This window comes from Leucopleurus acutus (assembly GCF_964270905.1).
Source record: "Leucopleurus acutus genome assembly, chromosome: 2".
In the NCBI taxonomy this organism is placed as follows: domain Eukaryota; kingdom Metazoa; phylum Chordata; class Mammalia; order Artiodactyla; family Delphinidae; genus Leucopleurus; species Leucopleurus acutus.
The window spans coordinates 160,602,585-160,629,006 of record NC_139143.1 but is presented as its reverse complement, the minus strand read 5'-3'; the positions used below and the strand labels follow the sequence as shown (position 1 = coordinate 160,629,006).

General features: G+C 48.0%; 1 protein-coding gene across 9 annotated transcripts in view; it reads left to right on the top strand.

Moving 5' to 3' along the window:
• The window catches only part of NFYC (nuclear transcription factor Y subunit gamma), a 63,799-nt gene extending 44,843 nt beyond the window's left edge, over positions 1 to 18,956 (top strand). For 5 of the 9 annotated variants that reach the window (XM_082860632.1, XM_082860631.1, XM_082860630.1 and 2 more), the window contains 6 exons: positions 1,773 to 1,868; positions 6,750 to 6,923; positions 10,676 to 10,834; positions 14,351 to 14,458; positions 16,919 to 16,978; positions 17,936 to 18,956. In XM_082860632.1, coding sequence (XP_082716758.1) covers positions 1,773 to 1,868; positions 6,750 to 6,923; positions 10,676 to 10,834; positions 14,351 to 14,458; positions 16,919 to 16,978; positions 17,936 to 18,367 — 1,029 coding nt within the window. In that variant the 3' untranslated portion in view covers positions 18,368 to 18,956. The remainder of the gene's footprint in view (positions 1 to 1,772; positions 1,869 to 6,749; positions 6,924 to 10,675; positions 10,835 to 14,350; positions 14,459 to 16,918; positions 16,979 to 17,935) is intronic. The other 4 variants (XM_082860636.1, XM_082860634.1, XM_082860637.1 and 1 more) reach the window with 2 other exon arrangements.
• Positions 18,957 to 26,422: the final 7,466 nt, after the last annotated feature.

The window sequence follows — 26,422 nt, the reverse complement described above, 5'->3', positions numbered from 1 at the left end:
CCCTCATTCTATCCATTGATGAGCCGTTTGGGTAGCTTGAGTAGGTGACATCATCAAGAACATGATACTATATCGTACTAATCTTAAATGAGACCTGGCAGCCTTAAGATGCGCCCTGCTTCGGTCGGGAGGGTTTATTATCAAGCTGGTGGCTGGCAAGAAGGGTGGACTGGAGTTTTGCATTTCAATGGCTTGGGGCCATCACAAAGACAAGGGAAGGAAAATTTCCATCCCCTCCTATTTTGTCTGATGAGTCACCTTCTTTTAAGATGTGATATATAGGGCTTGCTAAGGATTTCTGTTAGCATGTTGACTTTTCCCTCCAACATTTTATTATGTTGGAAAAGTCAACATGCTAACACACAAAATAATTTAAACATAAGCAGAGTTTACAGTGAACACCTGTATACTGACCGCCTAGATCCTACCGTTAACATTTTACTTGTTTTGTTCCCATGTCTGTCTTTCTCTCTATCCATCAAGTCATCTATTTTTTTTTTTGAAGATGCACAGCCACCATTGCTGCTCCAAAGTCAGTTTATTTATTTGTTTTTATTTTTAATTTATTTTTGGCTGCACTGTGTCTTCATTGCTGCGTGTGGGCAAGTGGGGGCTACTCTTCGTTGCAATGCGTGGGCTTCTCATTGCGGTGGCTTGTTGCAGAGCATGGGCTCTATGTGTGCGGGCTTCAGTAATTGTGGCACGTGGGCTCTAGAGCACAGGCTCAGTAGTTGTGGCACACAGGCTTAGTTGCTCTGTGGCATGTGGTATCTTCCCGGACCAGGGCTTGAACCCATGTACCCTGCATTGACAGGCGGATTCTTAACTACTGCGCCATCAGGGAAGTCCCCAAGTCATCTATTTTTATATGCATTTAGAAGTTTACATTCCCCTGAACACTTCAGCATATGTCTCACTCACCATGGTTCACTATTTTTTTCGGTTTTTTCCTTTGCTTTAAAATTGTCATACAGTGAAGTACACAGATCTTAAGTATACATAGTGTGTTGGTTTTTAATTAAAAATCTTTTAATTTTATTATATAAAGAAAGGGAATGTCACTCTTAGAAAGAACGCCATCAGAGCAGACCTTGGTTTCAGTAGCTTTAGTCAGCTGACTTGGTCTCTACCCACCCTGCCTCTATTCTAGTGACTTCAGGCTTCCAGTGTTCATGTCATGTGGAACAAGATTTAAACTGTGGATTTGACATTGTGATTTTCAATTTCAAAATAAAAATTGTAGCCTTGTAGGAACTAACATATATAGATCCGATGACTAGAAAATATTGCAAAAAGTTACTGAATTAGGATTTTAGCAAAGGGATTCAAAATAGATTATAACTACTTGTGAACCAAAGAGCCAGAATATTATTTAGGGGCTTAAAAAGTTATAAGGTTGAATGATAGTCTAACCTTGCTAACCACAGAATGACCAGAAATGTGTCAGTTAAGACTGCTAGATTTGTACAGATGTATCTGGAGGATGATAATTTAGGATCCAGCAGAAGTGGTAATAGTTGGAGGCTCAAATATACAGTTTGTAGAGCATGAGCTACATTTATCTCTTTTTTGTCAGTGTTTGTCCATCAAGTCTGATCATTTGAAGTTTATAAGAGTTTGGTTGTACTACTTTTGGCCTGTAGGCTTGGCCATGGGTATTTAATTTGGCTTAGAAGTCATCATCTTACCTTACTTGTAACTTGGAGAGTAGAAAGCCAGGTGAACTAGTTTCTCCCCAGGCTAATTTTTCACTCTGCTTTTCTTTGTTACAGAGGAATGATATCGCCATGGCAATTACAAAATTTGATCAGTTTGACTTTCTCATCGATATTGTTCCAAGAGATGAGCTGAAACCACCAAAGCGTCAGGTGAGCTGGGAAGGCATTGCTCCTGCTGCTGCTGCTGCTGACTAGAGAGTGCCTTGCATCCTGGTGTCAGATACGCTCCTTTTCCTCTCTCAGCACAAGTCATTTGCTCTTCTTTTGCTTTTCTTTCTGTAGACCAGATCCATCCTTAACATCTCCTCCTGTTACTCATTTAGGGATGCTTTTAACTCAGTGCCTCTGAGGTGGAATTTCAGTGAAAACAGACAAAATGAAAATGAAAGACTTTAGTTACAACAGTAAAGTGAAGCTCATTTCGAGGTATCCTAGGAAGTCTGTCAGAGTTCTTAATCTGGGATGGGAGAGCAAGTTACAGATTTTAGATTTCCAAGAAACAGCTTCTGTGTGTGCATAGTGGTGTCTGGAGTGAGTGGACTGGGTTTTCTCTTAGTCTAGATTGTGGTTCTCTGCACAGTGCACTGGCTGCACTTTAGAATCACCTGTTAGGGTTTAAAAAATACCAGTCCCTAGGCCCCGCCCCTACACCAGCTGAATCAGAATCTGTGAGGGGGAGGCCCAGGCATTAGTGCTTTTTAAAGCTCTCCGGATGCTTTTAATGTGTAACCATATTTGAGAACCACCACTTAAGCAACCTTTCTAAGCAGTCATGAGAAAGAATGTGAGTGTCTGCCTTTCCTGCTCTTCTGTCTGCTCCTCTCCAGAGGTCACACCATTGTTTTTCAGCACTTTGGGTGCATAAAGCTCTTAATTGCAATTGTGATAGACCCCTTTCCTGTATAGCTCATCATTTTAGGCATGCAGATTGCATGACTCACTAGATGTAGTAGAGATGCTTGCCCCCAAGCATCTGGCAGAGTCTGGCAGGAGCAAAGCTGAGCCTTGATCTGCTTTCTCTGTTTTGTTAATAAAATTTTAAGTGTTTTTAATGAATTATTTCATAGTGTATTGTCCTTAGAAACAGGAGTCATTCAGTGACGACCATTCTCCTGTGCCGTCTCATGTTAATAACGAGTAAGAGAGTGTAGGAGAAGTGGGCATCTTAAACACCCTTTGTAATCCCGACCCTGCCTGAGGGTCTTTGGGTTAGCAAGCCCTCTGCACCTCCTTACTAGAGCGGGGTGCCTCACTGCGTCTTCGTTCTTTCTGGGCAGTCTTTGCTACTGTAAACATCCTTGACTGGAAGCTGTAAGGCGTTCCAGGGAGCTTTCAGTCGGATGTTTACAGCGGCAGGCTGCCACGGTCGTCCCGCTGTGCATCGCCTTTGAAACATTGCAGGTTTGTGCCCACGGCTCAGTTCCTCCTCTTAGTGCTTCCCTCCTCTCTGAGAAGTCACCACAAGAACTCAGACCACTTCGCTTCCTTCAGAACAGTTGATAGCATTCACCCATTCTCCTTGCTGGAGTTTGTTTCAGAAGCCCCCTGTAGACCAGGGTGGTGAGTCTGCGACAAAACCAGGCCTTGCTCGGGCTCCTTGCACCAACTCCTGCTTGTTCCCTGGGGCTGCCTGCCGAGCCAGCTGGCTAGAGAGAATGGTCATGTCCTCTCCCTTCCTCCAGCGTCCTCAGTGCTTCACTCTCTTAGGGTGTCAGAGAGCTCCTTGTTACATCCTAGCCTGACTCAGAATGCTATGATCCATCTCCTTTAAAGTGTGTCTAGCTGAAACAGCTCAGTTTCTGAACTAAACAGGTTCAGCTCTTTGCAGGTGTTCAGGCCATTGATCGGCATCCTATTCGGGAGAGCTACTGCCTGGCCTTTGAAAGGTTGAGATTGCTGAAAGCTGGCCTGAAATTCTAAGATAGCACTTTTAATCCTCTGTAGACATGATGTTTTCCCAAGCTCCAAATTGGCTGGCACCTTCCTTAAGTCCTTTAAAAGCGCCTACTCTCCAGAACTCACCCTTTCTGAAGGAGGGAGCAGTTCATTCTTGCTACTGAAGCAGATGTGCTTTTTTCCAGTCTGGGGCTGGCTGCACAGCACTGTGGTGATGGCTCTAGGATGTGAGGCTGCTCGTTCTCTGGCGTTGTCTATCAGACTCTACTTCTGAAGAGATTCTAAGAGCAGGCACTCTGGTTGGGGAGGCCACTGCTAAAGCTGGGCAAGCGCCCCATTCTGGATTGATCCAGTCATTCAGAGATTGTTCTAGCACAGGGGGTGATTTCCCACTGCTCGGGAAAGAAACGAGCCAGAAATACTGAGTTGTGCATCTAAGGCCCTTGACTTCTCTGAGGTGCGTGGGGATGTCTTCTTGTTCTTTGGGGAAGCAAGACTACTCAAGCAGAAGATAGTTGAGGCCTGACTTCTGCCCCACTAAAACTGTGAGTTGAAAGTTCCTGCTCATTGAAGTGTCATTTCCTCTTCACCCATTTCTTTAAACCAATCATAATCACTCCCTTACTAGCTTGACCTCCATTGGCGGAATGAGTATTCATAATGCAGAAGAAGCTTAGATATGCCTCCTTCCATTCCAGTGATTTGAGAGCTGTCATGCCTGTCCTCACAACACAAACCTTGGTGCCTCTATTTGATACTCACAGAAGTGTCCTAGACACTGCCTAGTTCATAAACAGTTTAAGAGCATACAGTAGGCATCATAGGAGAAGCTCTTTACATGTTCTCACAGCTTTTGGCAAGGGATATTTTAGCTTCTGAAAGTGGTACTTAAAGGGTTTGCTATTTGTCTGGCAAAAAGACCATATTCACTTGCAGATTAGCTACAGTCAAGGATAACTGGAGACAGAACAATGACAGGTCAGGGCTGGTAAATGCCAGTGGCTCCCTACTCCCTAAGAGTTCCTGCAAGTTAGTTCTAGGGGTCTGAGTCCTCTGTACCCTCTCATCACCCAAGAGCTTTTCCAAGTTAGTTTGGATTTTAGTGGTTGATGTTTCTTGTAGAATGGGAAGGGAGTTCTGAGTGGAAAATAAATTCATTGAACCTATTTCAGGAGCCTTGAAAAGAGCAGTTGGCCTTTGTTTCTTCGCTAAGGAGGGTGTCAGTACTATCCCTGTCACAGCCAAGATCAAGTTGACTGGCTGACCTTTATTTATAATGGTGAGAAGTTGGAGTTGAAGTGGAGGTGATGTTGTCACAGTTAAGTTGTTCTGGAAACTGAGACCTAGATGAAAATAAAAGGGGACCTCCTTTTTCTTCTGCCTCAGCATGATCATGTCCAGGGTTCAAACTGTTTGGGCCTGAAGCACAGAATACATTAACTTAGAAAGTTGGTTCATGTTTGAGGACTAGCTTAGAAACCCAGAATGTTACAAGTGTCTGCCTAGACTGGGTGAATGGCCATTAGGGAACCTTGTCATGCAGAGATCCAAGTTCTCAGGGGCTAGATATCAGGAGTCCTAGTTTTAGTATCCTGGGCCCCCAGTCACCGGGCAAGCAAAAGAATACCCAACCCCGTTCTTTAGCGGACAGGCGTGTCTCCTGCACTACGGCCACAGAATCCTAGAGGTAGCAAGAAATCAGGGATTCTTTTCTATTGCTAACAGCTGTTGGGTTCAAGAGACTTTGTCATACTCCCAACTTGGGTTAAAAAAAGTACTTTCCAAAAAAAAAAAAAAAGTACTTTCCTACCTCCCGTTGTCTGCCCGGCTCTATGAATCCATTCATCATTCAGCAACTGCTTATTGAGTGCCTGCAAGGAGACAGGTGGTAGCGACAGTGGGGAGGGAGCAAGAGAGAGCGAGGCTTTGCCTTCACAGGGCTTTCATTCTAGCAGGGAAAGTAGTAGAATTTTCCAAGCAAGTACAAAAAAACTGTAATGAGAAACAGACTGTGGAAGCACAGATTGGGGATGGGGTCAGTACCAACTTTGTAAATGTCACTCTGGAGAGCTTTGGTCCACAGGGTCTCTATACCTTGAAGAAGTGTCTTCTTTTCCTCTTTCCTTGAACCTGGCAAACTTAGTCCAGAACATGGAAGTGAGTAAATTTAGCTGCTATTCTGCTCAACAAGCCCAAGTGGTTGTATATTTCTGTTGTTTTTGTTGTCCCAGGCAGGGCACCATGTGTCGCAGGGCCCTCCGGAGCAGACGCCGATCTGCGTCAGTGGTCAGGGGCCGGCCAACCCTGGACCCTCAGGCCGTAACCATGCCGTAGTGTGTGTAAACATCCTACACTCTCAGCTGTGAGCTCGAGGTGGCTGGGAGAGGGTTGTTTACTCCTTCTGCCATGGAAAACGTCAGCTGAAGAAGGAACGGTCTCTTCACCCAGCAGATCGGCCAGAGGCCACCCCACTGGAGGGCTGTCCCTCAGGCCCCCTGGGTTGCGCTTCTGTGGCTAAGTACCACCAAACCAGATGTGATGCTGGATAGACATGGCCTCAGTGACCACAGAGCTCTCGACATGCTCTGAAAAGCTGGGCTCTTGCCTACCAGTGTTCTTGATCCTGACATTTGATTCTGAAATTCCAATCCAGAGAAAGCCCTGTTTCCCTTTCCCCTGCTCGTTCCCTCCTGAGGTGGTGGGAACGAAATACAGAGAGTGCTGCCTATTTGGGAGATTGGGAGCCAGCCTGAGAGCATGGTATTTGGGGTGCTTGCCGTTAGCACTCTTCTCAGGTCATAGGCCTTGACGGCATTTACTATCAAGCACTGCTAGTGTGTGGTTTTTAGTTACAGTAATTATTTGCCCATTTGCAACTCATCACGCAGTGGGTGATTACTCTGTACTTCAGAAAATTGGCTGTATGTTTTGTGAAGCCTATGGAATCTGTTATTTTTAGTGTGATTTAGCACAACTGGTCTCTTCGAATTCCACTTTCTCTTGGCTTCAGATGTGGAGAGCTCAGCGTTCAGCAGGCAACTGCACAGAGCCCATTTGGGGGAAGAGTGGAAATTCACTGTGGCAGCTGCTGAGCCGGTTCTTTTCCTCTTACCTGCCCCTCCTTCTGCCCCACAGGAGGAGGTGCGTCAATCTGTGACTCCTGCCGAGCCCGTCCAGTACTACTTCACGCTGGCTCAGCAGCCCACTGCCGTCCAGGTCCAGGGACAGCAGCAAGGCCAGCAGACCACCAGCTCCACAACCACCATCCAGCCCGGGCAGATCATCATTGCACAGCCTCAGCAGGGCCAGGTCTGTGAACCGCGGAGGGTGCCGGCCCAGCCAGACAGCACCTCTTAGGTTTGGGATGGGCAAAGTGTGACTGGGGCAGAGGGGCAGTCAGATCACCCGGTCCTGTAGAGGACGGGATTTGAATTCTGGAGACCTGGGCTTTTCCCCAGATTCAGCCACTGAGGTGATGTGTCACCTGATCTCTCTCGACCCTGGTTTCCTTGTGGGTCATATGAGGAAAGTACAGTGAGCAAGACATTCTCCAGGATCCCTAAAAAGTTTTAGGAGGAAAAAAATCTTTATATTGCCCCCATGAAGAATAGTGACATCTTTTTTTTTTTTTTTTTTTTTTTTGGCGGTACGTGGGCCTCTCACTGTTGGGGCCTCTCCCGTTGCGGAGCGCAGGCTCAGCGGCCATGGCTCATGGGCCCAGCCACTCCGCAGCATGTGGGATCTTCCCGGACCGGGGCACGAACCCGTGTCCCTGCATCGACAGGCGGACTCTCAACCACTGCGCCACTAGGGAAACCTAGTGACATCTTTTAAGTGGACTCCGTGCCTGCTGTCTGTGTCTCCCACCAGAATTGGAATTTGTACCCTCAAGGGGGAGATCAGGCATCATTGCCAGCTTGCATACCTCTCCTCTCCTTTTCCCCATCATTTCTGTGTCCCACCAAATTTGTGTCAGGTGACTTTCTTTTTATAATAGTAATCAGAAGATTCCTTTGCTGTCTGAAAGCAGTAACATCCACATGGTTGGGGATCATGAGAGGCTGAAGAGAACTATGTGTTTTTGTTTTTGTACGTCTTTATTGGAGTATAATTGCTTTACAATGTGGTGTTAGTTTCTGCTGTACAACAAAGTGAGTCAGCTATACGTATACATATGTCCCCATATCCCCTCCCTCTTGAGCCTCCCTCCCACTCTCCCTTTCCCACCCCTCTAGGTGGTCACAAAGCACGGAGCTGATCTCCCTGTGCTATGCGGCTGCTTCCCACTAGCTATCTATATTTGGTAGTGTATATATGTCAATGCTACTCTCACTTCGTCCCAGCTTCCCCGCCACCCCCGTGTCCTCAGGTCCATTCTGTACGTCTGCATCTTTATCCCTGTCCTGCCCCTAGGGAGAACTTTGTTTTCTGAGCTCTGACTCCAGATTCCCTGCCAATCATTAATTTATTTATTCATCAAACATTGAACATCCTCTTAGATAAAGTCCAATGCTATGTGTTGGGGACACAAGCATGGATAAAACAGTCCCTATTTTAAAGAATTCAAGAATCTAGTTGGGGCTACAAATACTTGAAGGTTATACCACTTGCCACGTGGGAAGTATAAGATATTCTTAGGATTGTGTAGAGGGTGTTATGGGAGCACTTCAAAGTGGGTACCTAACAAAGATGTGAGGGAGGTGGAAGGAGATGTCAGAGAAAGTTCCCTGAAGGGAATAACATGAGTCTTAGAGGGAACAATGGAAATGAATCAAATAAAGAGGGAAGGAGGGCTTTCCCAGGAGAGGGCACAGCACGAGCAAAGGCTTGGAGGTGAGAAACAGCACGGGGAAAATGGTAGGAGGGGAGGGTACAGTCAGCATAGCGGAACGTCTAGGCAAGTTGAAAAGATAGGCAGAGGACACATCCCAAACAGCCATGTGTATTATAGTAAGGAGCTGGGTTTGCCTAAAGAAAAAAAGGTTGGGACAGGGGTAGATTTAAATATTACTAGGATTTTAGGATTTATTCCCCGCCCATTTTCTTATCCATGTAACAGAAATTTATTGAGTGCTTGCTCTTTGCAAGACACAGTCTTAGGCAGACGGGGTTTAGAGATGATCACAGCCCAGTCCCTGCCTCAAGGCATCCGCTGCACCATGATGCCTGAGGGACTTTCTTTGGCTAATGCTTGTGCCTCTGCAGTGGTGAGAGCTTTACCTGCCAAAGGCTTATCCCTGTACAAAGCAAACTTCAAGGGAGTCTGCCAAGAGCTGGCTCTGATTGGCTGGCCGTTCTAAGAAGCTCATGGCTGTTGTGCCCCGACAGCAGGGCATGCCATATGTGATTTGACATCTGCCATGCTAACACGAGCTCTCGTTTTCCTGAAATGATTTAGAAATACCTTGGAAATCCTCTTGGGAAAATTGAGTTGGTAGTACAGTGATGAGTTGGCAGTATGCATTTTTTTCAGTCAGCGAGAATTTCACCTACCTCTTCTTTGCCACCCCAGACTTGCTCAGCTTGGAGCTGATAAGGCTTGTGAGGGTGGTGAAGTTGGTTCCTCCCAGCATCTCCTGTTGTTTCGCTGTCTGGCTGGTTCAGGGTGGCCTTGTGCTGTGTCACACCTCCCCGGACCTACAGGAATCGTTGTTTCAAATTGAGTTCAGATACCTTTGCAGGACCAATACCTATTAAAGTTGGAAGAAAAGCATAATTTGTTAAAGTGAATTCTGTGTTTTCTGTCATAAAATTGGAAACATTTATTACTGGAGGTTTGGGGAACAGGCTGAGTTGGAAATCATGGTGTGAGTATAGGAGGTGTTTTCTGTTGACCTAACCCACTGCATGTATTGCCCTCTGTCATCTTTCTTCCCTACCCTCTTGCAGTTCGTAGTAATTTCTCCTTACCTAATAATCCCTTGAGTCCCATCTACAGTTCTCAGAACATATCCCCTTCCCTTGTAACTTTAGATGCAGAGTAGACCTGTGCAGTCAGAAAGTGAGAGCATCAGAATAACAGCATCGATTGAAGCCCAGGATTCATTAAGACTCTCAGAGTTGTCTTAAGAGGTGATTCTTAATTCAGAGTGGGGAGAAATCATATCCAAAGTGAGGGGTTGGGGTGCAGGTGTGGTTAAAAGGCTCCACTAGCACCACCGCCAGATGAACAAGATATGCTGGGATCTGTAATGGTCACATCTAGGGCTAAAGTTTTGAGATTAAAAGAAATGACTGATCCTTTTGACAGTTTGAATCTGCTGTCTCTCAAAGGAGCAAGTTTCATTGGGCAGTCCTCTAAGTGTGTGTGAAACACAGAATCTTCATATACCTTCGACAGAAATTCCTTAAATCTGCGATTCCTGTTTCTAGAAAGTTAGAAGTCTGGCTTTATTAAATTCCGTTACTTATGGGTAGCCTTAGTTAAGGTCCAGGTCTTAACAGTGTCCAGGTCTTAAGGGTGTTTGCCTCGCCCGTGGAAAGCAGTGCTGTGATTCAGAGCAGCTGGCTGGCCAGAGTGGGCTGGAGTCGCTCTGCTGCTTGAATGGGGGTGAAAGCCAGTGTGCCCTTTATGTTTCTTCCAGTGTCCTGCATGCCTGAGAAGGAGCCCAGGGTCCTGAGCTTAGTTAACCCATACTGATCCCACTTTCCATTTAGTTTGCCCTCTAAACTCACCTGCTCCAGACTTGGCTTCAGCCATGTCTCAGGCAAATTATCGTGGTTGCTTTTGATTCTCTTGTACCGTGTGTGCCTTTCTATCATTGAAGGGGCTGTGAAGAGTTGAAACGTTTGAAGCATAGAGGTATTCGGGGCCAAGGCAAATATTCTGTACTCTGAGTCTAAAAATCCGTTTGGCCTTCCTGTCTTTTATTTTGGAGAGTGACTTGAACAGTGCTCTGAGCCCAAAGGACTCTGTAGGTTGAGTATTGTTAGTGTTGCGATGAGGTCAGGCATTCATGGAGGGGGTTTGCTCCGGGTGAACTGCTCGTTATTAACCCCTTGGTAGGCCTAATGGCTCTGGGCTGGAGCTCGGTCAGCTTTCTCATGACTCTTCCTTCCAGACCACACCCGTGACCATGCAGGTTGGAGAAGGTCAGCAGGTGCAGATTGTCCAGGCCCAGCCGCAGGGTCAAGCCCAGCAGGCCCAGAGTGGCACTGGACAGACCATGCAGGTGATGCAGCAGATAATTACGAACACAGGAGAGATCCAGCAGATCCCGGTAAGTCCTGCCCTGCCTTAAGGTCTGCGTGGCACTTTGCTCAACAGTATAACAGGAAATAGTTAAAGATTTCACACACACACACACACACACACACACACACACTGTTATAAACCTATATTCCCATTACCCCAAACCACAACTTGCTTCACTGTACACGCCCTGCTTTCCTTTAATCCAGGTTCGGGCTCACCACGATGGGGCAGCTCCTCTCCATTTCCCCTCACTCGGCCTACGCAGAGAAATCATTGTAACCACTATTCTGTGCCAAGGCCCAAAGGCCCTGTGAGGCAGTCCTAGTCCTGTCTTTTGATTTGCAGAGAATAAGAGGGAGGTGTATAGAGAAGGCCATAAATACACTTGTTGCATATTCATGAGTCAGTTCCCAGTGGAGCCTGCAGCAAAGTGTATTTTTGGCTTTCATTTAACTTACCCATTCCTTCACTGTGGACTGCTACTTCCTGTGTGCCTTGAGGGATTTCATTTCTTAGATTTGTTGGCTTTTTCACTTGTACTTGTTCTTTGGTGGAAAAAAAAAAAAGGTCCTTGTCTTAACACTTGCCATCTATTCATTGGTCAATTTGCCACAAAAAAATGTGGAAAATGAGTGACATGGAGCAGGCCTGTTCCTGCCCCTTGCCCTTCCTATTGTAAATGAAATGTAGGCAGATGCAGAAACTCACTTGGACTTGGTTAACTACTTCCTTTTTGAAGAAAGTTCAGAAAGTATCCTCAACTCTGTTTTGGGGACTGTTCTTCTTAACAGAGTAATAGGCCAGGAGAAAGCTTAGGAAAGGGGGGTATGTGCATCCCTCTGTTTACCTCTTCCCTTTTCATCTCTCTCTCTCCCCCTCCTATCCCCCGCTCCATCTCCCTTTCCCCCCTCCCTTTCCTTCCCCCACGGCGTGGGGCTGGGGGTGGTGACGCCACACACACACACCCCCATCAATTCCAGATTCCTTGCAGCCACCAGCCCATGACTTCTCTCACAAATGGTTCTCATTTTTGCATGTGGGGGCACCAAAACAAGTTCAGCTAAGCCAGAGAAGAGTTCACACTTTGTAGTAACTTTTTTTTTTTTAATAAATTTATTTTATTTAGTTATTGTTTTTGGCTGCATTGGGTCTTTGTTGCTGTGCATGGGCTTTTCTCTGATTGTGGAGAGCGGGGGCTACTCTTCGTTGCAGTGCATGGGCTTCTCATTGCGGTGGCTTCTCCCGTTGTGGAGCACGGGCTCTAGGCATGTGGGCTTCAGTAGTTGTGGCACGTGGGCTCAGTAGTTGTGGCTCGCGGGCTCTAGAGCGTGGGCTCAGTAGTTGTGGCGCACGGGCTTAGTTGCTCCACGGCATGTGGGATCTTCCCGGACCAGGGCTCGAACCTGTGTCCCCTGCATTGGCAGGCAGACTCCCAACCACTGCGCCACGAGGGAAGCCCTGTAGTAACTTTAACTTGAGTCTTTTAAAGCCTCTGGGGCACAGAAGACTTGTTGCAGAATTTAGGACCTGGTCTTCACTGTATACCTTCTGCAGGAGTCTGCATTTCTAAACTCACCAGAGCGCTCGTATTAGTGATGACCTTTAGGAAGGAAGCTTTGCTCCTCTTTTGAAAGCCCAGGGGGTAGGCTTCTTTGCTCTGTAATTTTAAAAAGGTGTGAGCGTCCCCAGGCCTACCCTTGTGGTAGAGGACTGAAGGGCAGAGCATCACCAGTACCTAAACACAAGCCTGAAAGAAGAGCTTGCTTCTAAGAACTGCTTGGAACTGTTTGGCTCACAGCTTTTCAGTCACATTTGAGTTTCTGCAAAAGAGCTCTTCCCAGCTGGGAAATGTAAAATCCCTATGGCCAGCAGTATACCTTCCCCCACTCCTGGGACAAGGCTTCGGTCTCTCATCCCATGTTCCTCAGCAGGAGTCCTGGTGACTCCTGGTACCAGCCACCATCAGTCTCGGCAGATGAGGTTTCCCAAGCCTCCACCCAGCTGTCTTCCTCCCCATAAGCAACTTAATGTTGCCTGGAAGCCGCATTGTGGGATGTAGTGGGGAGTTTAGGCTTGGCATCACAACTTCCCAGCAGCTCCTCTTGGCGTGTTCTCAGGAGAGAAATGACTACAGGTCACAATACCTTGCCCTGTCTCCTTTGAACCAGATTATTAACGGGTTTAGATTTTGTGTCCCTCCATCTTGCCTTAAGCGGACAATTCTGGAACGTTCTACCAGGAACTTCAGTGTTAGTCTTTTCTTGGTGGTTCAAATCCTCATTGAGTCTGAAGTTTCGGGGAAGCAGTTTGCTTTAACACTGCATGCAGAAGCTTCCTCCTGTCAGCATTTTCCTCACGGAAGTAAAAGCCCCGGCAATGAAGTTAGCTCTTGAAGGCAAGGGGAAATTTTGCTCCAGGACAAAGAGGCATGACTTGCCTGTTACCCTCAAGGAGCTCACCCTTACAAGCAAAGCAGGCTAGGCAGCTAGGGAGGGTGGTGTCTGGGCCTCCAGATAGAGAGAGACCAAATCTGCTGGTCCTCCTGGAGCCGCCTTCATTCCCCACATCCTGAGTGTGACTGTCCGGAGTCCTCCTTTGCTGACTCTTTTCTCTGCTGATTGGTCCTCTCCTCATCCCCATGCTCGAAGCACTCACTAATGCTTTCGTGCTACGCTGTAGCATTAAGAGCCTGAGTTAAGGCTTTTAGCACACAATTAAATGCAGCATGTGGTATTATTGTATTATCTGAGACTTAATCTTAAGCATGAGGGACTTTAAGGGCATTTTTGTAGCTTTGGTTTCAGATGATGGGGTTTTATGTGAAAGGTTTATTGATTCAGCTTCCCTGTGGGAGGTATTTGGCCAGAAGCTAGTGCTGAACACCAAGGATCCTAAAAGTCCCACAGACCCCTATTGGTCCTGGCTCTTGGGGACAGAGATAGTAAAGCGGGCCAGCTTTCTCTTCCAAGATGTGCAGCATGGGGCTGGGCAGTTCTAGGGCTGTGGTGCGGAGTGATGGCCATCGGCTTTGGTTACTCCTGGCAGACTCCGGGGCTCTTCTCAGTATTAGATCAGCCGTCCCGGGGACAGGGGTGGGGAAGGGTGGAGACGGAGGGGAGAAAGGCCCCACACTTAAGGTATAAGCGTTCCGATAATGTCAATGACAATAATGTCAATGACATTTGATGCCAATGTCTTTGGCATCAAATCTTAACATAAACTGTGAGCAAATAGCTAAGAGCCAGTGAATGTTGAGGGTCCTGCCGTGCTGTCCTCACATCTATGACAAGATCCTCTGGGAATTTTCCCCCAAGTCCATTCAAGGAACTTATTCTCTTTTGTGTTGTGTGACTTACGGGGTAGGGATATTATGGTTTTGCTTGTTTGGGTTTCTGCTAAAAAGGAACTTTTCAGGGTCGGCCTTTTTGGAGGGTCGGGGTGGGGACGGGTAGCGGACAGTCCCCATTTCTTGTCGTGGAAGTTTGCTTGTTTGAGGTTGCATTCAGTCTCCGGTGGTTTGTTTGTCTCTGCCCCTGCCTAGGTGCAGCTGAATGCCGGCCAGCTGCAGTATATTCGCTTAGCCCAGCCTGTATCAGGCACCCAGGTTGTGCAGGGACAGATCCAGACGCTTGCCACCAATGCTCAACAGGTACGTGCTGCAGAGATTCAGGGCTTGAGTTGGGAACCAGCTGGAGCTGGCTTCTGACAAAGTGCTCAGCACACAGCTCTCGCCACCTCAGCCTTCAGCAAGAGCCGCCTCCACCCCCCGCACGTCTGTTCTGCACCCCAAGGGACAGATGGGGTTTATCGGAGGATTGGATTCAAAGTGTGTCTCTTACCATCGTGCTCTTGAGCGACAAGGAAGCTCAAGGCAGGGGAAGCCTCAAGGATACTTGAAGAAAGCCCAGTGTGTGTGTGCGCAGGTCTGACTGGAGGAAGCCTTCTGACAGACCGCCTCATCGTCAGGCTGAGTTTCCATCTTTAAACCTGATGACTGTTGTGATCTGGCGCCTCCTGTGCCCCTTGGAAAGCTACTTAGGTTTTTACTTCTACCTTCTCATGCACCCCTAACCAGAGACTGCCCTCCTCATCTCCTCTCATGCCCTGAGATATTGAAGGCTGAGCCACAGGTGCCGAGGGGGCTGCCTCCCTGGGCTTGGGGATTGGGGGACGTGGGTATTATTTGCAGGGGACGGGGGATGCTGGACAAGGGGATGCATTGTTAATCAATTCTTTTGCCTCAGACCCAAAAAAAGAAGCGATCGTTAAAGAGCTGGACTCGTCTGGCCCAGTTGCATTTTGGTGATGTATCTATTGACAGTGGTGACAGCTGAGTTTGTGGAGCAGGTCTCCAAAGATCTCATTTGGGAAAATATGAGGAATGAGCCAAAAGCAGGGCTTCTGAGTTCCATATAGTCTCTGGGGTCTTTAAAGGCCACTCTAAACCCATTCCTTGGCTTGCATAAGAATATGGGCTTTTCCCTAATTTCCTGGGGCTCATTGACGTGGAATCAGATCTCAAGATTGGTCCCACCCTTTAGTGTACCCCTCTTTTTTTTTTTTTTTTTTTTAAAAAAGACTTGTAAGATTCTAGCCTGGGATCCAGAAACTTTCTATGGCACAGGGTGGGAGGAAATGAGAAGGAAGAGTTCTTGGTTCCCCAGAGGTCAGTTTTGAGACCAGGAACTAAAGCCAGAAAGTAGGGAAAGTTGGGTGTATAGAGAGGAAGGAGTGAAGCAAGAAGAGGGTGCCTGAGGACAGAGTCTGTGTAACAACAGATTGTAATTATAACAACGTGGCACTTCGTAGGTGCTCAGTAAACGTTTGTTGAATGAATGTTAACGTGTAAATGGAATTTAAAGGTGAATGAAACTCTTCTCAACTGATGTGAAGGGCAATCCTGCTGGCCACAGGGCACAGTTAAAACCTTCTCATCTATGACACATATTTTCCATTGGTCTCAGGATCATTCATTTATTCTGCAGATATTTCTTCAATACTTACTTTGCACTGAGATAGACAAAACTTAGCTCCTGCCCTCAAGCAGGTGGGAGGAGAAAGACCCAAAACAAAGAGCACTAGCAAGAAACCCTCATGAAGCCCTTTCATACCTGTCCCCTTGTTTTCCTCATAGCTTCATGGGTAGACCCGATGGGTTGTTTTTGGCCCATTGTGAGGACACTCGAGAAGACAGTCCTTACCTTGCAGGGTGGCTGTGATGATTCCAGGAGAAGGTACACAGAAAACATTAGCTAGTCAAATGTTCCATAGATAACATACACGCACACAGACATTCTTCAGTCTTTTTTCTAGTCTACCAAGCTGTCTGCAGCAACTGGCATTATATGATGCAGTTCTCCATGTCTGTAAATTTCCTTTAAAATGTATTTAAAATGCCCACATAAGATTTTAAGTACATGTGATAAATGTTTTCCTTACCCCCGCCCCCCCACCCCCACCTTGGCCCAGAGGGTTGCACGTGGCCTCTCTCGGAAAAAGTACTTCATAGGTTTGCCACAAGGGCTTCCAGGGCCAAGGCCACCTGCTCGCCAGGGTGTTTCATATTCCAGTCAGATAATCTGGGTGATACGGGTTTGGTTTAGAGCCCACCTTCCAAGCATGAAAGGGACCACTCACCACTTTGCCCAGTGTTTTGCAATCTGCCTTCACTGGTTGAAAGACAGACTCTTAGGGTTTCTGCCTAAACCATAAATGTTATGCCCTGTCCTGTCAGTACCTAGGAGCTAGGTGTTTTTGTTTGACTTGAGCCTCAGGCCCCAGAAAGACTTTCTTAGCAAGGGGCTGGTTTCGGTGGGGCGGGGATAGTTAGGTGGACATTAAGAGAGATGGTTGCAGAAGTTGAATATTGCATGCTCCGGGGTCCTCTGTATGGTGCCAACTCTGAGTAGCTGTCTGTGCTAGGGGGTGGGGAGGGACCCTTGTGTTCCTGCTACTCATCAAGCCCCTGTTCTGTGCCAGGCCTCATTCTGGGCACTTTATGTGCATTGTCCTTTTGATCTTCACGACCCTCTCCTGGCTGGTGGGCTGGTGGACTAGTGGACCAGACCCTGCAGCTGATCTGCCTCCTTTGCCGTCTTGATTCCTACAGATCACACAGACAGAGGTCCAGCAAGGACAGCAGCAGTTCAGCCAGTTCACGGATGGACAGGTAGGACACCCAGCCTAGGCAGGAGCAGAGGGTGAGGAGTTGTGACAGGGTAGCAGGCGATACCTGTGGGTTTGGATGGCTAGGGCAACTGTCCCATCATCTGTTGACAGTGAGTGGACAGAAATTGTTGAAACAACAGTCTTGCCTATCCTCTAGATTTACAGACTTGGTGGGAGTTGACAATAATCCTAGACATTATGTAGCCCCAGTCCCCGTTTTACAGATGAGTGAACTGAGCCCTGGAGGTGGGAAGTGCCTTGTCTGTGCTTGCTTAGCTGTTCATTGCAGAACCAGGACTAGCATGCAGGTCTCCTGTTTCCTTTCTTTAAGAATAGTTTTTCTCTAAGCCACGCTCTTTTTAATCGCATGGATTAGTTCAAACGCAGAGAACATGTGACCTCTCGAGCTCTCTAGGTGCCTGGAATTCAGTAATTCTAAGCTCGTGAGGAAGGGATCTTCCCCTTGCCGGCCCCCTTGCCCTTCGCACTATCTTGCCAGAGACCCCTGAGGACATGATAGGATGACATGCCTAAGCCTATGTTCTCTGCTGCCCAGAAAGGAGAGGAACTGGCATCAGGACCCAACGCTGCCTTCTGCCAGCACCAGATGCCAGGCTCACATGCCAGGGCTGCTGTGGCAGGGGGTCTTAGCTTTTGGTTTCTTTTGGAAACACCTGAGAAATCATGTCCAGTTGGCCCTAACCTTCCGTAGTGGCTACGCGAGCCTCTTCGCGGGTCTTCGCTGTAGTAAGCATTTAATCCCAGGTGACCTGCCTCCCCGTCAGGGCCCATGCAGGAGATGGAGATTCGGCGTAGCCTCAGCCTGAGCCAGATATTCTGAGGAAAAGAGGAGAAGGGGTAATCCCTACTGCCCCTGCCAGTGAGGATTACTGAGTTGGGGAAATGCTGACTTCCAAGCTGCTGGTACAGTGGTTCGAATTGCTTGTGTTTGTCACAGAGGAACAGCGTGCAGCAAGCTCGAGGCTCTGAGCTAACGGGAGAGGCAGAGCCCAGAGAAGTGAAAGCCACAGGAAATGCAACTCCCTGCACCTCTTCCCCGCCCACCACACATACCCCCTCTCACCGGGCTGGTGCCTCCTGTGTCTGCTGCTCCCAACCACAGCAGAACTCCACTTCCCCTCCTCCCTCTGACGCCTTGCAATGGGTGGTGGTTGAGGTATCTGGGGCCCCCAACCAACTCGAGGCCCATAGGGAGCTGCATGCCCCTCTCCCAGGGGTGACCTCACTCTCTCCTCTCCACCCCTCGCAGCAGCTCTACCAGATCCAGCAAGTCACCATGCCTGCCGGCCAGGACCTCGCCCAACCCATGTTCATCCAGTCAGCCAACCAGCCCTCCGACGGGCAGGCCCCCCAGGTGACCGGCGACTGAGGGCCTGAGCTGGCAAGGCCAAGGACACCCAACACAATTTTTGCCATACAGCCCCGGGCAATGCGCACAGCCTCCCTCCCCAGAGGAACCTGCCGACCTCAGCGCCTCCTGCAGGCTAGGACACTGGTGCACTACGCCCGACGCCTGGGGGCAGAGATTCTCCACAACAGAAAGATGCAATATTTTTTATTTCCTTTTTCCCTTTTTTTTTCTCCACGGAATCAATATTTCAATATGTTGAGCTGTGTGTCCAATGCTATGAAATGAAAATAATAAATAACATATTTATGGCATTTTCTTGAAGAGTGTGGTTGAAGAAATATTTCTTTTGTTTCTCTTTTTTTGGTTCTTACTGCCACTTCTTTTAGGAGCAAATCTCCTCAGGGGTGTATGTAATCTCCTGACTCTTAGAACAGCTGCTGACCCAGGATTTACCACCTTGTTCTGCCCTCAGGTGAATTAGGTGACCGTGTGTAGCTTCTTTTTCACTAGTGCTCCTCTCCCCGCGCCCCTGCTCTTGCCCCAGAGCTCTGTGGATTTGCATCAGAGGCCATGGAAACATTCCATGCATTTAAGAGACTCATTTGCCATGGGGAATGGATGGTTTCATTCCCAAACCCTTCTCTTCCAGGGACTCAAGGAGACTAGGACTTTGTGTATTTGCACCCCACCCCCCAGTTTTAATTTTATTTTATTTTTAAATGCATTAAAAATTATGCTAGTCTCCTTTGCTGCATGGACTTCAAACTGCATGAAATGCAATAAATCTCATTTTAGATAATTTGGAGTCTGGGTTTCTGTGTCTGGGGACATTCATGGGACCACTTTGCTTCGGAAAGGCTTAGAAAGGTTCATCTGCCCTCAGGTTGGGTGTCTGTGAAGGGGGGGACACCCTTGTGAGGAGGGAGGATGTTCAAAGCAAAGGGAACTTGAGCTGCATGTCTGATTCAAATTGAGATCTTCAGCTGATTTAAAAAATGAAGTTCATTTTTTAAACGTTCATCAGAACGTTTGCTGCTCAGAGTTGCCTGCCTGCCTTATTTCCTGGACTACGTATGGCACGTGGGCCAGATTCAGCCTGTGTCCTTGGCCGAGGGTGAAGAGAGCATCTCTCATGGAGAAAGCTTTCTCTGTCCTTAAGCAAGGACTCGAGTACGTCCCTCCACCCCTGTCTCGGCACAGGCTGGCACTCTGAGCTGCCTGCTGTGGCCACGCCCATTACCAAAGGCATGGATGGCATCTGCCATGGAGGGTAGCCCAAGCCCCTTGTCAGCCAGCAGGTCAGAAGGGTTCTACAGCCAGGGCTTGAAAGTATGGAGAACAGAAGGAGCATTCCACTTCTTCACGGCCTCTGTTGGCCGTAGAGGCCAGTGGTGAGCCGTCTTCCCCTCACCATGCCATTTACAGCTAGAATGAGGCCTGTTGTCATGGGAAGAGCAGAGAACTGGCTGCCAGGAAAAGTACTGATGTCTTCTCAGTCAGTAATATGTCATAAAACCTTAGGCAACTCCCTTCTTTTGGGGACTCTCTTACAGTGTGAAGCAGGGTTAGGGAAGGGGCTTTAATATTTGATTATTTCAAGTCTGACCCTGATGCTCTAATATTCCCTCACTGAATATCCCCCACTGTTAACCATGGTAAGCACTTGGACATCTGTCTCATCTGTTTCATTTTCAGTTACTTACCCAAGTGTACCTTACCTTACTCCACAAGAAAAAATAAGATGGCTTGCACTGAAAACATACACAGTGAAAAAATGTGACAGATGAGAATTAGGAAGAATATTGTTGGGTAGGAAATCAGGATCATCGAAAACAAGAACAAATATTCTGGCTGCAAAGACCTACAGAGTTCTTAAAATTAGGTTTCACGTTCGATCCCGAGCTTCCTGACCACCAGGGCAAAAAGAGAGATGGGACCAGGTAAGAGATGCACATCTAAAACAGAGAAAGATAACATTCTTTAGCAAAAGCAAAGATTTTCCTTGCTGTAAGGTTTTGGATACATGGTACCCCTCCAGTGTCATCAAGGTAGATGAAGCAGGTGATACTGTCACCATGAGAAGTCAGGTCTGCCCCCTTCGTTCTAGCCCTGGACTTTTCTCTGAAGGGGATCATCTGGCCTTTCCCACTGTCCTGTACCCAAACACGTCTCAGTGAGACATGCAGGTAATTCACTGACAGCACGTGCCCAGCCCCACGTGGAGAGGATTCAAGAGAGCGCTTGTGAATGAGAAGCACCCAGAAGGGAGGCTGGGCTCAGAAAAGGCAGAAGCTCAGCTCTTTTCGTTTCCTGGCTAACCTCTCATTTTGAGGTCACTGCACAGTCCCACCTTGCTGCTCTTCCTCCCATTCATGAAAACCCAAGCATAACTGAAATTTCAGACCAGTCAATGGGTCCCCATTTTCCTGCAGACTTCCATTCTTATTTTGGAAATGTTTCGATCAGTTGCCTTACTGAGCACGTTCCCTTTAAATTTCCCCGCCAGCCGGGCCCATGCGGGTGTAAACAAACACTTTGGTGCTGCCCAAGAGAGCCCCTATCTAATACCCAGCACGATCCCCTTACATCCGGAGCACTCTTAAACATTTTTCCTAGCACTTGCAGCATCTGTCCTCCCAATGATCTTCACAATGACCCTGCAAGGGGAGACAGGAAGAGGGATGGTGATCCCTGTGTTACAGATGGAGACATAGGAGGCCCAGTGAAGTGCAGTGACTTGCCCAAGGTCATGCCATGAATAGGGGTAGAGCTGAAACCAAAACATTGGTCTCCTGACCCCCTGTGCATACATAGTTGCTTTCTGGCCAAAGGTGGTGTGTGTGTGTGTGTGTGTGAGAGAGAGAGAGAGAGACAGGGCTTTATAAATATGAACTGTCTCCTTTCGCTCTGCCTCCCCAGACCCACTGGCCCAGCCTTGAGTATACGTGGAATAAATAGAGCAGTTAGGTCTGGTCTGTAGACAGCTGGTGGTTGGGATAACTTTCCCAGAAGGCGATGCTGGGGGCTGGAGGCCCCTGGGATTATGAACAGACCACCTGGCCAGCCTCCTTACTGCTTAATTCTGCTGAGGCCACAAGGGGGCAGCATGTAGCACTCGCCCAAATCTGGGAGGTGCTCTGTCCCACCCTTATCCCAACTTCAGACAACTCTAGGAACTATGGGGTATGACTGTCCCCTTTCTCAGTGGGTACTAGATCTTTGGTACTAGATCTTTAACCCCTTTCCTGATAAGACCCTTAACTTTTGAAGGGAGGGGCCTTCCTGGGGCAACAGTGAGGGCTGGAAACACTATCCTCTCCAGAGTATTACATCAGGGTAGGTGGTTAGATTTTAATAAGGAGACTTTTTGACAGCCCTTCTTATCTCCCCAGCTTTGTGTCTTTCCACTCTTCCTCCCCCCTGAACTCTACATTCTTGTCACACTCAATTACTCACTGGTCCCTGAACTCACCTCCATGTTTTCAACTGGCCCCAATGCCTGGATGTCCTTTTACTTCCTTTTCCACTTATTGATCTCCTATACATACATCAAGGCCCAGTTTAAATGGCCCTCGCTGAGAAACTTCTAACTCCTAGGACAGAGTTAGCAAAGACTTCTTTGATGCTCTCACAGCAACTTCTACAGCCTCTATTATTAGTGCTCGTATACACAGTCGTTCAACAAATGTTTCTTTGGCACTTTCTGTGTTTCAGACATTGTTTTGGACATTGTGAAGACAGCTGAAAACCATCCAGATGAGGTTTGTGCTATCATGGAGCTTATATTGGGTTGGGGGCAGGGGGAGAGGTGGGAGTGGGGAGGGGAAAGATAGACAACAAACACAAGACGAGTTAGGCTCTGAACAGTCTGTTAGAACTTTCTGGTTTTGGCTGTCTTCCTCACCGATGGTCCTCCAGTTCAGGGTCATCTCCATGCTTCCAGAGCCCAGCTCAGGGCCTGGCACCAAGAGAATGACAGTAACTGATGACTGAGTTAACAAACACGAACTCTTCCCTGAAGATGGGGCCACCAACACTGCACACATTCCTACCGCTGCTCATTGGCTGTCACTTTTGTTGGGAACAGTTTTCTGCTGAGCACTGACTGATGATATGCTAGGCAGGTATTTGATGGAGATGATTCTTTTAAGAAATTTCTGTGGAGGAAAATACATCTAAAGCTAGATGGATTATCTCATTTCATCTCCACATCTTCATTAGGTAGGTATCCTGCTCATTAATGAGAAACTGAGGCTCAAAGAGTTTAAGAAATTACCCAAGGGCACCAGCTGGTTGAGTGGAGCCAGGTGCTCCGAGAAGTCTCCCGTCCCAGGCGGCTCAGCCCCACGGGTCTCGTCCCCTCTGATAAGTGATTCTTTTCCTACAGAGAATGAAAGTCCTCGCCCCCCAGCTCCTGCATAGGGACCTAGCTTTTGTCCCATGGCTCACTGACCTCCCAGGAGGAGAGAGCCCCAGGGCAGAGGGCCAGGCAAAACCTGGTCACATGAGAAACTTGGGCCTGGCCTCCTCAAGGAGGCCTCTGAGCCAGACTGGCAGTGGCACTCCCCAGCTTGGGTGCTGGGCCACTACCATGAGGGGATAAGAGGATAGCAAGGCTGGCACTCAGGAGGGGAGAACCTGAGCTGGGCCCTGGCTGAGCCAGGCTGGGCTGAGCTCCTCAGGCTGGCTGGTGCTGAAGACAGGTCCAAAACAGAGCCCAGCCTCCCTCCGCAGCCCTGAGCCACATCGCCTCTCCAGCTCCCAAGCCCTTGTGCCTCTCTCTTTCAGCGAAGGTCCATGGGACAGAAGGTTTCTAAGATATTGAATGTGCCAAAATGTCTTTATTTTGCCCTTTATTTAAATGACAGTTTGGCGATGTGTGGGATCCTACGTTCACAGTTATTTGCCTTCAGCACCCTGAAGATACTATTCCACCGTCTTTTGGCATCTGTTGTTGCTGATGAGATGCTTACTGTCAATTCAATTATTGGACCTTTGTAGATAAGCTATTTTTTCTTTCTGGTGGCTTTTAAATTTCCTCATTATTCTTGTCTTTCTACACTTTGGCTACAGGGTGTCTAGATGTAGTTTTGATTTGTTTTTAAAGCTATCTTACTAGGCACTCTGTGGGCCTTTTAAATCTAGAAATTCATGTCTTATTTCTGGAAAGAGCTTCATCTTTCCAGTATCTTTTTCTGGAAGTAATAATATGTATGCTGGAGTTTCTCATTCAATCTTCTTTGTCTCTTTTCTTTCATATGTTTAACTGTTTTATTGTTCTATGCTTCATTCTGGAGGATTTCCTCAGTTATACCTTCTAATTAACTTATTCTCTCTTCACCTGTATTTACTAACCCATCTACTGATTTCTTTTTAAATGTCAGTGACGTTAGTTTTCATTTCCAAAATTTCTAGATAGTTCTGTTCATATCTGTTACATGTTTCTGTCTGGTATCTTTCTGTTTTTGTTCTATAGATGTTATTCCTTCCTTTATCTTCTTGAAGATTTTAACTAAAACTTCCTTTCAGATTGCTCCATTATCTCTAGATCTTTAAATATGAATTCTTCCTTGAGAGAGGTGCCTCTTAAAATATTGTATTTCTTATATGTTGTGAAGTTTATCCTTGAGATAGTTAGTTTCAGCACATTTTCCTGCTGTACCCTGGGATATGGAGGCCACCCTTTGGGGCGATTTCTCAGCTGTATCTGCCCAAGCCTTGTAGAAAAGCACCAGCCCCAAACTAGCTCTTATATAAGTGTCTTTTGGGATTTTTATATGTTGTGAATATCAGATTCTGAGTCCGCATTCCATGTGAACGGGCTTAAGGTGTCCTAATCATATGGGTACTCTTTCTACCCAAAGCCAGGACCAGGCGGCTAGCAGGCAGATATTTTAGTCCTGTTTATGGCAGGCAGCACTTTCCCAGGCCCAGCTTTAAGCAGGGAGCCTACCACAGCCCTTGCCACTAGTGGGGTCTGCAAGTGTACTTCCCATCCTGCTGGAATGCTGAATCCTTCCTCAGAGGTACAGCTGCAACTCCTGCTCACCACCGGAATTTCTGGCCCTTAGAGATTTCTCATTCTTGCCTTTGAACTTGGATACATGTTTTTGTTTATGTTTTTAATTATCCAGCATTTATATTGTGTATCTACTATTTTAAGGAGGAGGGACTTTAATAGGTGTTCAATCAAGTTTGACCTGGCAGGGCTTCCCTGGTGGCGCAGTGGTTAAGAATCCGCCTGCCAGTGGAGGGGACACGGGTTCGAGACCTGGTCGGGGAAGATCCCACATGCTGCGGAGCAGCTAAGCCCGTGCACCACAACTACTGAGCCTGCGCTTTAGAGCCTGCGAGCCACAACTACTGAGCCCGTGTGCCACAACTACTGAAGCCCGCGTGCCTAGAGCCCGTGCTCTGCAACAAGAGAAGCCACCACAATGAGAAGCCCATGCACTGCAACGAAGAGTAGCCCCCGCTCTCCACAACTAGAGAAAGCCCGCGCACGGCAACAAAGACCCAACGCAGCCATAAATAAATAAGTAAATTTATTTTTAAAAAAAGTTTGACCTGGCAGTCCTGCTCACTGGGCCTCCTATCCCTGTCATTGAGCCCCTAGCCTCCCTTCTGAGCCCCCATTCTCCTTTCTGAACCTCTATGTCCCTTACCAAGTTTCATCCCTTTTCAGAGCCCCCTTCCCTGACACTCAATCTGCCATCCCTCCTACTCACGTCCTCTCCCTCCCTGAATCCTCCTCCAGGTTTCTCTGATCATGGGACCAGAGAGAAGGGAAGCTTTTTCCCATTGTACGCTCAGCAACTCAGAAAAGGCCTTCCTCCTCATTTTCCAAGGAACTCCACCGTCCCAGTGGCTCTCACTGAGAACGCGGAGCCCGCCAGCAGAGCTGCAGTAGTATTGTCTTCTACATGGTCTTCCAGGAGTTGGGGTCATAGAGGAAGAATCCTGAAGGCGGAGGAGAAGCGGTGCAAGAAGGGATGGCTTTGACCTTCATTTCCACACCCCCTTCTCCCTCAGTGTCTCCTCCTTGTGGGCCCCCCTCCAGCCCTGAAGATCAATGGGGGTTCACTTTCACTGAGATCAGCGACACTGCTCCCTCCGCTTCCTGTGGCTCTGAGCTGACTGGCCCAGAAGGGTAGCAGGGGCTGGGCTAGGGACAGGTCAGTGGCACACCCAGATATGGGGGAGAAACTCCTTGGGACCCTCTAGCACCTCTACCTGCCAGGTGGCTTCAGTCTCTTGTCCTCTCTGGCCTCATTGGGAAAATGAAGCAGGTTCGATCCTTCTCTCGTAATTCCTCCTGCTCTCAGTGGAGGTGGATCTCTGCAGGCAAATTACGCACATGATGCCGACACCCATGAGAACCCTCCCTTCCAATCCCCTCCTGCTAGGAAGATGCTCCCAGGGAGAAGAGGTGCTAGGACTAGGGAATTCTCACAGCATCTCCCAGCGCCATCCGAACGCACACCTGAAGGGTGATAAGATCCATGGTACACATTTGTACAGCTCCCTGCACGGTCGTGACTTTCTCATGTATTATTTCATTTAGTCCTCCCGATAGCCAGGGAAGTTGGGGCAGAGGTGGAGTGGCCAAGGTCACCAACTAGTCCAAAGGTAGAGCCAGGAAGCCCAGGCATAACCTGTTGTTCAGTGATCTTTCTGTCCCCGCCCCCCAACTGCCGACCTCCCTGGGTACTGCCACCTCCAAATCTTCCCGTCCTGAGCTGTCTCGTACAGAGCCCGAGCCTCTGTGGCATGCTCAGTCTCAGCTCCGGCCAGTCTCCCTGTTTCCCATCAGGCCGAACTGGACCCTCAGCACAGCATTCAAGGTCCCTTCTGTCCCCCTTGTCAAACTGGTTTTTCCTCCCCCATGTTCTGTAACATCCTCCCTATCCCCACACCCCACCTACACACACACACACACACACACACACACACACACACACACACACACACACACACACTATAGCACAGGGGTAAAGAGCTACACTAGGCAAGTCTCTTCACTGAGTCTCAGCCTTCTTGTCTGTAAAATGGGGGTGTGAATAGGATTACCTC